Genomic DNA, 13,393 nt, shown 5'->3' on the forward strand with positions numbered 1-13,393 from the left:
GATATCCATTGTACTTAACTTGCGGCGATTGGGGATCAAGCAAAGAAGCTGAGAAGGGCCATGGCTGCTGTGCGATGTATAGCCTAGGTGCATCGTATATCCCTCCATCTATCAGGCTGCTCCGGCTTCAATGCTGTGGAATTATCTAAGACAGGAAGGGGCAAACGTCGATATACAGTCAATTACACCTGGATGAATCATGAAGCTATCCTGAATGAGCACGGTGGATGCACCCAGAACGATAGTTGGGCACCTTTTCGTGGTGTACTGGATAAGTAAGGCGGTTAGACAGATCTGGTTGAAACCAAGACTCGACTCAATATGCCTTGATTGATGCGATACCGGAGTGTACAGCCCATTTCTTGCGTGCATAGGAGCTACCTAAATAAGTGTATCGTTACTCGATAACGGAAACTGCGTTACCTGCTATATGAGTTCTCGTAGAAATTCTGTGCTCCAAATGAATCTGCCGTAATGATATTGAGCTTAAACCACAACAAAAAACGATACAAAAATATAAAAAAAGATAAAAGCGAAAGTGAAAACGCAAAAAATCCAACTTTAATATGCATACTCCGCACTAACTGAATCATACTTCTTCCCCTGCACAGAAAGCACATACCGCGTCTCCGCCGACGAATAAGTCGCCTCAATCACCGCATCGATATTATAATAATTCTTCCCGTCCGCTCGGCGGCGAATCGTCTTTTCCAGATCCGTCTGCGGAATAACCGAGAGATTCGCCTTGAGCGTTACCAGTGACTTTGTGCCGGGTCCTTTGTGTATAGGCGCATCGTCATCTTCGGCGTTCGCAAAGACCTCTGTGTACATCATTTGCGGCTTGCCATTGCTAACGGCAAAGTCTTGGAAGAAGTCGATTGGGATCGGCTTATTTTCTTCGATCGTTTGACCCTTGTTCAGGAACCAGAACATGGCGTGTGTGCGGTAATGGCCCAGGCGGGTGCACCAGTATCTTAGCTTTTGTTAGTTTTTACTCCCAATATACATATCAAACAGCCTCCGAATATAAACAGGGGAATGGTAAAACTGAGTAGGTATGTAGGTAGGTTAGGAAAACATACTTCTTGCTTTCATCATGCTTACCCTCCTTGAACGGCGTATGCAGCTGAATCCCATAATGCTTCCGCGCCTTCCTACTAACCACATCCACCGTTCGGAGAGCATTCGTCCTCGCCAACCCCATCATCACCGCGCCCCGCACAACAGCCGTCCAAGCATTCGGCGGCTGTAAAACCTCCACGCTCTTGAGAGCATCTCGGCAACGCTCCTTCAAGTAGCTGTTCTGTCCAAACCCGCCAACCAACAAGACAGCGCGGATCTCGGTCTCTCCGCACGCGGCAATCTGGTCCTGCACATACTTGATGATTTTGAGAATCACCGGCTCGAAGATCTCGTACATCTCCTGCGGGGAGAGTGTGACTTTTCCGCGCCGGATGTTGAGTTCGGCGTTGTTGGCTAGCCCTGGGACGGGGATTACGTAGCCCTGGTTGCCGTCGATGGTTGGGGAGTACTGCTTTTTGATCTGCCCCACAGGCACAGTTAGAGGCGATCTATCCACCGATCTGGCAGAGTTAAGGGAATGGAGAAGGACGTACGACAGAATCAAACCTCTCCATCGCTTCCTGCAGAACCTCATCATCCCATCCGTCCTCCCTCCCGAGCTTGCGCGTGAGCGTATCCGCAAAGCGCCTATTCAAGAATGTCGAACCACAAGGCCCGCCAGTCCCCGTCGTGATCTCCTCAACCTGCAATATCGGCGTCAGCGCGATTATCTTGTACGAAATCAAGTCGACTGTGCCGCCACCGGCGTCGCAGAGGACAAAGCTGTCCCCGACTTTGAGCCCATGAGGGTCTAGGCCTTGGATTGCGTAGATAGCTGCTGCCTCCTACAGATAAGTTAGCACCTATTATGAAAGGGTAGCGAAAAAAAAAAGAGCAAAGTGAAAAGCAGTTCCTTACCGGCTCTGATACAAGAGAAATATCCTCATTGTTCTTGATAAATCCGGCCTTCTGACAGGCTTTGAGGGTTTTATCCTTCGCAGCCTCGGTCCAAATAGCAGGGACGGTGAGCGAGAACTCAAGCGGGATAGTGCGGAGGAGCGCAGCGCCGAGTTTCTGCTCGAGCGTGTACATGATCTGCTTATACAGTGCTGTAAGATAGTCCTCTGTTAACCTTTCGGGAGTCTTGTCGCCCCAGCTTTTAATTGAGACCAGGGGGTTGCTTTCATCGAGTCCACTGTCACCAGGCCGTATTAGCTTGTATATACTTCCCATGGAGTCGAGGAAGGGAATGTAGGCGGTACAGTTTAAACCACTGGTATCGGTCAACCAGTGCAGGGATTTGAAAACCCCATTCTACGTTCTTGCCGCCAGAATCTTCGGTGTAGCGCAGCTCCGTGGGCACTTTGACACTGCTGATGCCTTCTTGTGTACCGGCGTGGGAGGGCCATGATTCGATGACGGAGATGTGGTCGGCCTGGGAAGTTGAGGATAATAAGATGTTAGTTACGAAACCGAGTTCAAGAATTGCTTGGGAAGATGGTGTAACGAACCCGTCTAGTCTCTGCCCACGCGACGCCAGTGAAGGTCGTCCCGAAATCGATGCCGATAACGAGCTTGCGGTCGTCGACAGAGAGCGAGCTGAATTGTTTCTCCATGTTGCAAGTCTTTTCCAGAAGAAAACAAGATGGAGAGAGAAGAAGAATAAAGGGAGAAGATCAGACAGCGTCAAGGAAAGACAGCCGTTTGCTCAATTCACGGCCTCGGCCGTGAGATCAGCGGGCGTTTGTTTGTATGGCATGTCTTCACCATCTCACTTCCCACCCCAGCCAATCTCGTTCTCACCTCTGACTCAAGCCCAATCAATAAAGCTCAATAAACCAATCGCTATTTTTGTTCCATACGCAGAGCCTCGTGTTCGGGCGGCGTTCCAATAGAAAACCGGCGAGCAGGGCCACGTTCGTATATTAGAGGCTTGGGAGCCCTAATTAGTGAGAAGGAACCGTGCCCCGGGCAATCTGCAATCTGCCTTGCGCCCCTCTCTCCGTGCCCCGTGCATGAGAACAGCCCCTCAATGAGGTCACTTTCTTCTATTGTGTGGATCTGTGGTCGTGAAGAGCTGAAGCTCGCGATTCAACTCATGATCTTCTTGCGATGTTCATCCCTGCTGAGGAAGAGCAGATTCAAAGATCGCTTTACCAGGACGTTATGGACGAAGTTGACGCTGTGATGGTGCCTCAAACGTTGAGGAAGAGGCAGGATGTTGTTGTACCCTCGAAGGAGGGGGAGGTTGAGAAGACGGAGATGGAGAAGATTGAGAAGAAAGAAGCGTGAGTCTTCAGTTGATGTTTTGCTTGTTGCACGCTAATCTTCTCAGTCCCTCTACAACCACCACCACCGAAACATCGAAACCAAAGCCGCCTCCGAAAGAACCTATCCCGGTAAATCTCAAAGAAGAAAACATCGATAAGAGCAAAAATCTGAACAATGAGCCTCGAAAACCCGAGCCTAAACCCGAACCTCCCACCATCTCCTCTCTACAAGACGAGAACGCTGCCCTACGGGCCAGAATCACCCAGCTCCAATCCGATCTTCAGGAAGCCCAAGACTTCGTTTTCAGTCTACAACCCCGCCACCAAACACTCACTGAACCAGAGGCTGTCGAAGAATTCACAGCGCTCTGCGCCGCCGTTGAAGACTGGGTCGACCAGAACCTAGGCGACTCCATCGACGAAATGGTCGTCAGCAAAGAAAGACTACGCCCCAAAGACACCCAGAATCTCATGGACTTGATACCGCCCGCAGGAAAGGCAGCCTTCGATGCCCCAAGCACAGATATGGATATTATTCAAACGGCTATTCTGCGGTTTCTCAACGACGTCATCTTCTCGCAGGACTTTTACTGCCCTCTGCCTTCATCAGAGAGACAGTTTGTTATGACCGTTGAGCGTAGTATGAGGGATTTGCAGCCGAGACGAGGTATAACTTTTCCCTCTTTCCCTCTGTCTCTCTTTATACGTTTCCCTTTTTCTATTCTTTTCGGGAGTCATTAGTTAACCCGGCTTAGACACCCGCGCCTGCCGCCACTGGCGCATAGAAACATACACCGCAGCAGCCGAACGTCCCGGATTCTCCGCATACGCCGAAGACCGCATGTGGGAAATCAGCTGCGAAATGGCAAAAATGCTCCGTGTGCTAGCAACAGACACAGACGAGAACCTCGCGAAGAGCTTCTTTGAGAACATCGCCAAGCCAGCCTGCCAGCTCGCGCGCAAGATGCATCTGTGCTTCGACGAGTATACCCTCGAGTGGTCGACGTACCACGATAAGCAGCTCCTGGATCCAGCGGCAATTTTTGAGAAAGAGGCTGGCGTGAAGGAAAAATTTGCGAGTTATGAGTTTGTGGATTTGAATACGAGGAAGACTTTGAGGGAGAGGCCGAGGGGCGAGGATGGGGAGCCGTTGAAGTTGCGGTGGGTGTTTGACTTGAAGCCGAAACTGGTGTTTCGCAAGTTGAGGGCGGATTCGTGGGCGGAGGGAAAGACCTTGACCAGGCCGGCGGTTCTAGTTTCTCTTGATGACCAAAAGAGGAGGAGAATGACGGCTGCGCCGGCGAAGAAAGGGGGGCAAGAGCCGGTTACTGTTTTGGGGGCTTTGGCGGACTGGCTACATCGGGAGAAGGCGAGTAGGAAGCCGGCAGCAGGGTTCTTTTCTGGGATCTTTTAGGATATGAGGGCGATGTTTCAAGTTATAGTCGGAGGACCGTTATCTCATTACAGTGTGTCATACTATGCTATGCTATAGGTAGATTGTCTGTATGGAATTTGCAGTCTGGCTTGTGCATCGAGTTCCCTACTCGCAGGATCTCATTGTAGTCGTTTAAGCAAACCCAGCAGAACTCGTGACGACATTTGATACCTTTGCAGAGATTCGTTAGTGGGTGTAAATAAAAAGGTCTGACTGCCTATGGCCGCGGCCGGCACCGGCCAGTATGCGAGGACCAAGGGCCAAGGCAGATCCAGCAAAACTCCTTTCTGCATTTGATGCCTGTATCGGTCAACCAGCCGGTACTCGGCCATAAAACAGATCAAAGAGCAGGCAGCGCCAAGGGACGAGGAAGGAAGTAAGAAAGGTGAGCTTACAAGTCATATGGTCACAGCCCTCGTTCTTCTCGATTGGCCATTGACAGCCCGGACAACGCTTCGCGATCTCCTCGACCAAATTCACCGACAATTCAACCTCCCGCATCCGCCGCTTCAACATTTCGATCTTCTCTCTGAAGTCATCCTCTACTGCGTTTTTGCTTGTCTCCTCTTCATTGTCTTCATCCTCCGGTTGCGGCTGTGCCCGCGCTGCTTCGGCCTCAGCGGCCTTCTTCTCCTTTCGCAACCGGGAGGCCTCCTCCTGTTGCTTCTTGCGCGCCGCTTTCTTCTGTGCTTCATGCAGCTTCGTTTGTCGTGCTGTCTCCTTTTTCTTTGCACGGTTAAGATCTTTCTGTTTCAGGTACTCTCGCTCCACCCCGGTGCGGCCGGCAGTCCTCTCCTTGATAGATCTATAACTATCCGGATCCCAAAGAATAGCATCATACTCGTCACATGTGAACTCATCATGCCACTTGATGGAGTGCTTGAAGCAAGACTCGGAGTTACAATTGAGACAACGTACGAGCGGCTGTTCGGCGCCTGATTCGTGGAGTTGGCCGAAGGGGCAGTCGAGGCACCAAACGAAGTTTTTGTCGACGGAGACTGCAGCCCGAAAGGAGAAATTGTTGTACCTTTGTTAAGTGATGTTAGTGTCTCTGCGTTTCCATTGAAGATGAGAAAGAAAGGGATCAAAACTACCGAGCAAATGTCTCCTCGTCGGCAAACCGTTTAATATCCTCGTGGACAAACAGAGTCTTGCATTCTGGACATTTGATTTCGTTCCAGAACTTGGCCTCAAGATCGTGCTTGATGCTCTTCGCCAGACAAATATAGCAAACTGACGGTGTATGTTGGCAGGCGATGGATAGTGTATCCGGTGCCTTGACCCCATCCGGCCCAAATGGCTCAAGACAGATAATGCACGCCTCTGGCGCATGTTCCGATTTGGAACGCCATCGCTTCGCTTTATTCGCGGACTCCGAAGGTGGCTTCTGTTTACAGGAGTTCTTGAGGTAGCCGACATATAGCGCTTCCAACTCGTCGTCTACTTGCTGGAAAAGCGCCTGCGGGCTCTTTGGGCCTGGCGGTGTTTGTTCCGGTTGATCTGGTTTTGGTTCTGGTTCCGGTTCTGGCTCCGGTTCTGGCTCCGGCGCTTTCTCCTGCTCGCGCACTATGGATGTCGGCGCTATACCAAACTGCCGTCCAAATAGTGGAATCGCATCGGTTGTGTCAGAGAATATAAGGAGGTCCGAGGCCAGTTCTGACTTTGGCTTGGGTGTGGACGTTGGTGGTGGTGCTGTCGTTGGGGCTGGAGGCGGCGTAGGTGCAAGGATAGGGTCGGCGGGTTCATCATCATCATCATCATCGACGAACACCCGAGTGTAATTGGGCTGCGGTTGTTCTCCATTCCAATGAGGCTCCTCCCTCGGAGAAATGGCCCGCCCAGAATGAACATCCGGATTCCAAGCATGCAACTCCGAAATCTGAGCGTCCGATGACGCTGAAAGTTCCGCAATGGATGTTCCTTCCGTACGCGCTGAGAATGCAGACGTTGTTGGACTGCTGAGCTCTGCAACTGACGGCTGATTGAGGCTCGAGATGTGCTGAGGGGCTTGCGGCTTCTTTGTAGACAGCTTTTGACGGGATTCCTTCGTGTTTGTGACGACTGCTCTTGAGCCTGATTCGGGGGCTGGAACTGACCAGATGCTGTGATAAGTTGCAGAGTTTCCTTTCTCTCCGCCGAGGAATTTCACGAATTTCTTCATTGTTTCGGTTTCTGGCCCGAGTATTAGGTATTTCAAGAGTATAATATGGAATAGGTGTTCAGTTTAAGCTTTTAACATGGAAGGGTTTTGAATGGGCATAGCTCGGGGAGGAGAAGACGTTGGGAGTCATCGCTGTTTGCTGGCGCGGGGACAGGAAGCTGTCGACAAACGCCCAGGACGCAGTGGCTCGAAGCCCGAGCATTTCTGGCGAGTAGGAGAAGTCAGCCTCGCGTTTGATGATTGAATCAGTGAACACGAGGTGCTTCGCTAGCTGCTGGGGTTGGGCAAAGCGATGTCTTGGTGTTGTGGTGGCTGTACTATTACTGTCTACCAATCATCCAACAGCACGTGAAGAAGGAAGAGTCAACAGAGAAGAGCCTCTCGGAGATGCGGCATGGGTTTTATCGTCACTACCGTATATACATGCAGAATACCTAATAGATGGTTATGTGAAGTCTCGCTGAATAATGACAAAAGAATACACTGAACAGATCACCCCAACAAACCCGTAGCCAACGACTCCAAATCCTCCAGGGTCTGGATCTGTCCCTCTCCAGAAGGCTTCTTCTTCTTTTCCTGCTTGTACCAGGGCACGGGCTCTGTTTCCTGGACCTTTGTCCTCTTGGTCGGGCGCGGCTCCTCTTCTTCTCCCTCGGACCCAGAGTATCCATCAGCCATGTCATCGTCCTGGTCATAAGGAGCCAGTTGAGCAACGGCCTCCTCTCGCTCCTCTTCAGCCAAGAGTTCCCGCTCCCTCGCCTTCCGCTTCTCCTTCTTCTCACGTTTCTTCTGCTTAGCAACAGCCTTATCCTCCATATCAGCGACCTGTGTGCGCTGTGCCTCCTCGGCCAAGAACCGGGCCTGCTGCTCTTTGGCATCACCGCGAGCCTTGAAGGCATCCTCGTCTTCCATTTCGTAGAGTTCATGTGCGTTTCCTTCGTCATCGTAAACAAGTTTGGTGCCCTTGCCCTTGAATTTGAGTAGTTTCTTCTTAGACTTGAGCAGTTTTTCGCGGCGCTTAGAATCGACAACCAGTGTATCTTTGTCGCTAATTTTGACGACCTTGGGGTCTTTCTTGTCGCCGTTGTCTCCTTCGTTGTCGTTGTCGTCGTCGGAGTCGGATGCATCGTCTGAATCGGACTCGGAGCTGGCTTGACCGTCAAGTGCTTCGTCTCCAGCTTCAAACCGCCGTTTGACAGAGAGGAAGTCCTCATCTTCATCTGCGTCGTCCGTGCCCTTGCTGGGATCGGCTATTGTACCATCGTCGTTAATAAGCTTCGAGTAGTGATCGGCCAACACGTCTTGATTTCGCCTCTCGAACATTCTGTCGTACTTGGTTCGGACTTCCTTCTCCTTGGGCTGCTGCTTCTTCTTTTCGCCATCCTCGTCCGATTCGTCGTCATCGCTAGACAGGTACGCGGTAGCTCGAGACGCATTCTTCCGTTCCTTGGTATCATCTCCCTTGATGAATTTGATTCGAGGAGCACCAGGGAGACCAAGACTGCCAGCGAAATCCTCAAGTTTGAGCTCCTTCAGATTGAAAATATCCTTGTCTTTTTGGACGTAGATAGACTTGACGTAAGAGATAAATGCCTTTTGGCCAAGGTACTTGAGCTCAGGGTCCTTGAAGCACATATTCTGCAACTGGTGTTTTATACTTTGCTGCTTGTTTGCCTTGACGTTTATCCGCTCCACCGTGACCTTCTTCTGTTCGAGACGGCGTAACATCCCCTTCTCCTCGCTAGGATCCAAGAATAACACCGCACGACCATCGCGTTCATACCGCGCCGTCCGACCAACACGGTGAATATATGTATCTGCGTCTTCGGGGCAATCCAGCTGAATAACCCAGTCTACAGCTGGGAAATCCAAACCACGAGCGGAGACATCGGTAGAAAAAAGGACGGCGTGCTGTGCCTGCGAAAATCGTGTCGTAATGTCGAGACGTCCACCTTGTTTCTGGCGGCCGTGCAGATGTAGTAGAGGTATACCGGGTTGCATGTGTCGGAATGATTCGTAAACAAAGCGGACTTGCTTCCCTGAAGATAAAAACACAATAGTTTTCGATTTCAGATTACTCCGGATAAAACTCCAGAGCGTGTCGAGTTTTTGAGCAAGCGGTGTAACGATGTAGTGCTGCTGAAGTTTTGACGGTGTTGCAGAAGAGGCAGCTTCGTGGACAGCCACATATTCAGGGTCCTGGAGACTCAGACGAGCCAGATCAGATACCTTTTTTGTCTGGGTCGCACTGAAGAGCAGAGTCTGTCGCTGCGGTGGTAGATGTCCTACAATCGCATCGACAGTTTTCTGGAACCCCATATCCATAATCCGATCCGCCTCATCCAGCACCAGCATCTGCAGGTTATGCGTCTCGAAGAAAGCCGTTTGGTCCAAATGCTGCAGCATTCGACCAGGTGTGCAAACGAGGATATTCATCCGCCCTAATCTCTCCTGCTCCTCGCGCAAGCTCTTCCCTCCAATAACCAGTCCCGCAGAAAATGTATGATACCGGCCGATCTTTCGGAGGACCTCAAAGATCTGAATCGCCAATTCACGCGTAGGGGATATGACCAAAGCGCCTAGTCCATCGTGTTCGGCCCATTGCTTCCGGTATAGATTTTCCAGAACAGGTATCAAAAATGCCAGTGTTTTCCCGCTTCCCGTCTTTGCGGCGCCCAGAACATCTCGGCCCTTGAGCGCATGACTGATCGCACGAGATTGAATATCCGTTAGTGTCTTGAAGTGAGACGAGGTAAGGCCGGAGACCGTCGGTTCCGATAGAGGTAAATCGGAAAAGGATTCGAATTTTCCCTTCAGATCGATATCTTCGACTCGTTTCACGAGCGACGAAAGATCCTCTTGAACCCGCTTGCGCTTCAAATTCCCGGTACGATTGGACGACTTTGCGTGTTTGCCGTTCCGAGGCCCTGTTGATTGAGCCATGATAACCGACAGCGAGCTGGTTTGGATCTCCGACAAATTGCAGACAATGGAATGAATCTAACTTGGTCTTCAATAGAGAAACATATATAAGGCGGTGAAGGAACTTTTTTTTCTGCCGGACTAGCAACTGCTGAGTCAGCGCGGTGATAAGGCCGATCTTGCGATAACTAGCGTCACCTTGGAGACTTGGTCGTCGCGAATCGCGATACCCAGAACTTAACGAACTAACAAAGATTGTTATGGTGATTATGCCACGACAAACTGTGATATCATCATAACTTGATCTCGGCTATCTAATTTCTGTCACCCAATAATATCCCGATATCACAATGTCAGACGACGAGCAAGATGCCCTAGATGCCCTTGAGCGAGAGGCCTCCGATTTCACCAAGGTGAGTGCATTGCCAGATTGATACCAATTGCTTTCTCGACGCTAATCCAATCAGGATGCGGAAATTGATCGCATCCGAAAATCATTTGTTTTAGATGCGTAAGTCCCTAAAAGAGGCTGCTCGCCGAATCTGGAAACTAACCTCGTGCGCCCCAGCTACGCCGTTCTTGACCTTCAACCCGGAGTGACGGAGAAGGACATAAAGATACAGTACCGGAAGAAGTCATTACTGATTCACCCGGATAAAACGCAAAACCCGGGCGCGCCGGATGCGTTCGATCGTCTGAAGAAAGCGCAATCCGCTCTGATGGATGAGAAACAACGTTCATACCTGGATGAATGCATCGCAGATGCTCGACGGCTCTTGATCCGCGAACATAAGTATACATTGGACTCACCGGAGTTGAAGACCGATGAGTTCAAGAAGGAGTGGCGGCAAAAGACAGTCCAGGTATTGTTAGAGGAAGAAGCACGAAGGCGAAGACAGGCTAAGGCGAAGCTACAAGAAGAGGGACGAGAGAGGCGGAAAGAAGAGGAAGAGATTGAAGAGCGGAAACGTAAACGGGACCAGCATCAGGCATGGGAGGATAGTCGCGACAAGCGAATTGGAAGCTGGCGTGATTGGCAGAAGGGCCAGAAGAAGGACGGCGAAAAGAAGAAGAAAAAAATGAAGGTCTTGGGATAATGTTATGTTAAAGCGTCAAGGCTATGCGTTTGACATTTCCCAGCTGAGTCTTCATGATCCGCATGCAAAGGTCTTTATACTCCGCCTTCGTCAGGGCAGCTGCGACTACCGCGAAGCACAGCGAAGTAGTCGCTACCCGCGGACCAAATTCTGTTTATGCTCAATATGACTGGCTGCCGGTTCCTTCCATCTACGCCTTGACTAAGATGACAGCTTCAGTGCCAGTGACTGGACAGGTGAAGATGCATGGTGCCTTCTGTAAGTTAATGTAGACGCAATGGGAAAATCACGACAAAGGCTTTTCCTTGTAAAGAGCCCACACTGGGATGAGGGTGACCAATATTTCGAGGCTCTGCCCAGTGGTTGAGTAGTACTACCAATTTCGGCACTAACGGCCATGGCCGTTAGGTGGCGATACATCAAATTGTTTAAATCACCCTTGGCCATCTCGGACTTTTTTAGGAGAATCACGGCACCAGTCCTCATTCTTCAATCCAGAAGCCCCTCGTCCTTCAGTTGCGTGGCTGATAACTGTCACTGATAAGAATGTTGGAAGCGGTCAGAAAGCAGAACAGCCTCGGACTGCGGGGAGAGCGGGGCGGAGATTCATACCAGAACATTCTCCCCCCAACTCCCCGAACAGACTCAAACTCCCGCCTTCCTCTTTCTCTCCCTCTTTCTCTCAATCAAGACTGTTCTCATGCCCTGAATGCCGGCTCAATTGATATGACAGCTTCTCCCTCAGCATCCGTCGGTCCTGTTCCCCCCAAACCTCCCGCACTCACAACCGCCGACACGATGTCATCTGCGGCTGAAACACAACCACCACATTCACACCTCCCGCAATCAATACCATCGAAGCACGCAACATCCCTCACATCTGTAATAACTTCCTGCCACACGCGAGTGCAAGCCTTTCTCGCCGAATCTCACGAGCCCGACTCCCTCCTCAGCAGCGTTCAGAACCGAACCCGAACCTCCCTCAACATCATCGACGACGCACTCCAAAAATACTCACTCGACGAAATCGCTCTCTCCTACAATGGTGGTAAAGACTGCCTAGTATTACTCATTCTCTTTCTCGCCGCGCTCAACTCAAAGCTCCCAATTGATGAAACAAAGCGCCAATCAATCCCGGCAATGTACGTCGCCGAGGCCGACCCGTTCACGGAAATGGAGGATTTCGTCAACTGGTCAAAACAGATCTACCATTTAGACCTGGCGAGATATACAAAGAACGCGCAGACAACCCTTAGATCGGGGTTTGAGGATTACCTGGACCGGAACCCCTCGGTGAAGGCTATCTTTGTCGGCATGAGGCGGACGGATCCGCATGGTACCAACTTGACGAACTTCGACCCAACAGACAGCGGCTGGCCCGATTTTATGCGCATTCACCCCGTTGTTGACTGGCGCTACGCTGAAATCTGGGCGTTCCTTCGCCATCTTCAATTGGAGTATTGTTCCCTCTATGATAAAGGCTACACGAGCCTGGGCGGGCTGTCAAATACGCATCAAAATCCAAGTCTATGGGATCCGGTGAAGGAGGAATATGGCCCTGCGTACGAACTCATAGACGACAACCTGGAGCGGTCAGGCCGCTATTGAGGAATCGCATTGATAGATTTGTTTGTTTAGAGATAAGGCATTGTTGTATTGCTCAGACACCCCTGTTGTGCACGTCAATCGTCACACTCATAGACATCATGCAGATTTGGCGCATTTTTCGACACTGCCCACCTACTACTACTGCATTCTTAATCATTGCTAGATATAGCAGACTGTTATGGCGAAAAGAATTGATGACTCGAAATAACCTTGCTCGCCTCTCTTCCTCAGACTACATACCCATATCTAGTCCTTGTTATGTGAAAAGATTGAAACTTTTGCCAAGTTCCATCATCACTACTGTAGAAGCTCTGATTTGCTGCAACATTTTCATTAATGCTAGACTAAGCAGCCTGTTTTGCTGGGAAGAAAATCGAGAATACACTGCTAGACAGATACAGAAAATAACAGCATCTTGCTTTCGCCATCTTCGGTTCTCCATCAAAAAACAAACTGTTAACACATGCGAATCCTGAACGAAATCATTTTCGGTTTGTCAAACCTCGGATGTTGTCAAGAAAATCAAGAACATATACTTTCATACAGCACGTCAAAAGCTCAAGAAGTCCAGAATAGCGGTCAAGGAAGAGATAGCGGAACAATAGGAGAGAAATAGACGTGATATGGAAACCAGCGGTAACAAATGTAAGCTTCCGGGCATGTTGTGCGGAAGGCTAAAAAAGAATACCGTAGGTCATGATTTCTTTTTTTGGGGTGATTGAATCTCCTGTTGTCTCATGCTTCTCACCCTTCGTGACTTCTGGAAGGAAACAGCAGAGACGGATGTCGTAGGAACCTAGTTTTAACGTCCATAGCCTCGAAGCCCGAACGAGGAGGT

At 50.3% G+C, this 13,393-nt stretch overlaps 6 protein-coding genes across 6 annotated transcripts; 3 read left to right on the forward strand and 3 right to left on the reverse strand.

Moving 5' to 3' along the window:
* Positions 1 to 302: 302 nt before the first annotated feature.
* On the reverse strand, positions 303 to 3,173 carry ASPSYDRAFT_41214 (Hsp70 family protein). The gene is made up of 6 exons (XM_040846225.1): positions 2,574 to 3,173; positions 2,325 to 2,497; positions 1,981 to 2,257; positions 1,617 to 1,907; positions 1,083 to 1,543; positions 303 to 973 (listed from the first exon to the last, which is right to left on the reverse strand). The coding sequence occupies exons 1-6, from the start codon at positions 2,676 to 2,678 to the stop codon at positions 562 to 564; spliced, it is 1,719 nt and encodes a 572-aa protein (XP_040706344.1). The 5' UTR covers positions 2,679 to 3,173; the 3' UTR covers positions 303 to 561.
* Positions 3,067 to 5,156, forward strand: ASPSYDRAFT_652776 (uncharacterized protein). Its single transcript, XM_040850309.1, has 3 exons — positions 3,067 to 3,350; positions 3,398 to 3,999; positions 4,088 to 5,156. Exons 1-3 carry the CDS (start codon positions 3,175 to 3,177, stop codon positions 4,744 to 4,746), a joined length of 1,437 nt encoding a protein of 478 aa, XP_040706345.1. The 5' UTR covers positions 3,067 to 3,174; the 3' UTR covers positions 4,747 to 5,156.
* On the reverse strand, positions 5,077 to 6,085 carry ASPSYDRAFT_143131 (BRcat and Rcat domain-containing protein; the record flags this gene model as incomplete). The annotated part of the gene is made up of 3 exons (XM_040841313.1): positions 5,077 to 5,309; positions 5,580 to 5,794; positions 5,862 to 6,085. Coding segments are annotated over 3 exons (672 nt in total), but the record flags the coding sequence as incomplete, so codon positions are not given.
* Positions 6,086 to 7,420: 1,335 nt separating this feature from the next.
* Positions 7,421 to 9,871, reverse strand: dbp4 (RNA-dependent ATPase HCA4; the record flags this gene model as incomplete). Its single annotated transcript, XM_040851628.1, has 1 exon — positions 7,421 to 9,871. The coding sequence occupies one exon, from the start codon at positions 9,869 to 9,871 to the stop codon at positions 7,421 to 7,423; it is 2,451 nt and encodes an 816-aa protein (XP_040706347.1).
* Positions 9,872 to 10,065: 194 nt separating this feature from the next.
* On the forward strand, positions 10,066 to 11,125 carry ASPSYDRAFT_41217 (J domain-containing protein). Its single transcript, XM_040846226.1, has 3 exons — positions 10,066 to 10,263; positions 10,318 to 10,361; positions 10,419 to 11,125. The coding sequence occupies exons 1-3, from the start codon at positions 10,201 to 10,203 to the stop codon at positions 10,945 to 10,947; spliced, it is 636 nt and encodes a 211-aa protein (XP_040706348.1). The 5' UTR covers positions 10,066 to 10,200; the 3' UTR covers positions 10,948 to 11,125.
* A 291-nt stretch (positions 11,126 to 11,416) lies between these two features.
* ASPSYDRAFT_41219 (FAD synthase) lies at positions 11,417 to 12,876 on the forward strand. Its single transcript, XM_040846227.1, has one exon. The coding sequence runs from the start codon at positions 11,494 to 11,496 to the stop codon at positions 12,553 to 12,555; it is 1,062 nt and encodes a 353-aa protein (XP_040706349.1). The 5' UTR covers positions 11,417 to 11,493; the 3' UTR covers positions 12,556 to 12,876.
* Positions 12,877 to 13,393: the final 517 nt, after the last annotated feature.

This window comes from Aspergillus sydowii (assembly GCF_001890705.1).
Source record: "Aspergillus sydowii CBS 593.65 unplaced genomic scaffold ASPSYscaffold_2, whole genome shotgun sequence".
Lineage (NCBI taxonomy): Eukaryota > Fungi > Ascomycota > Eurotiomycetes > Eurotiales > Aspergillaceae > Aspergillus > Aspergillus sydowii.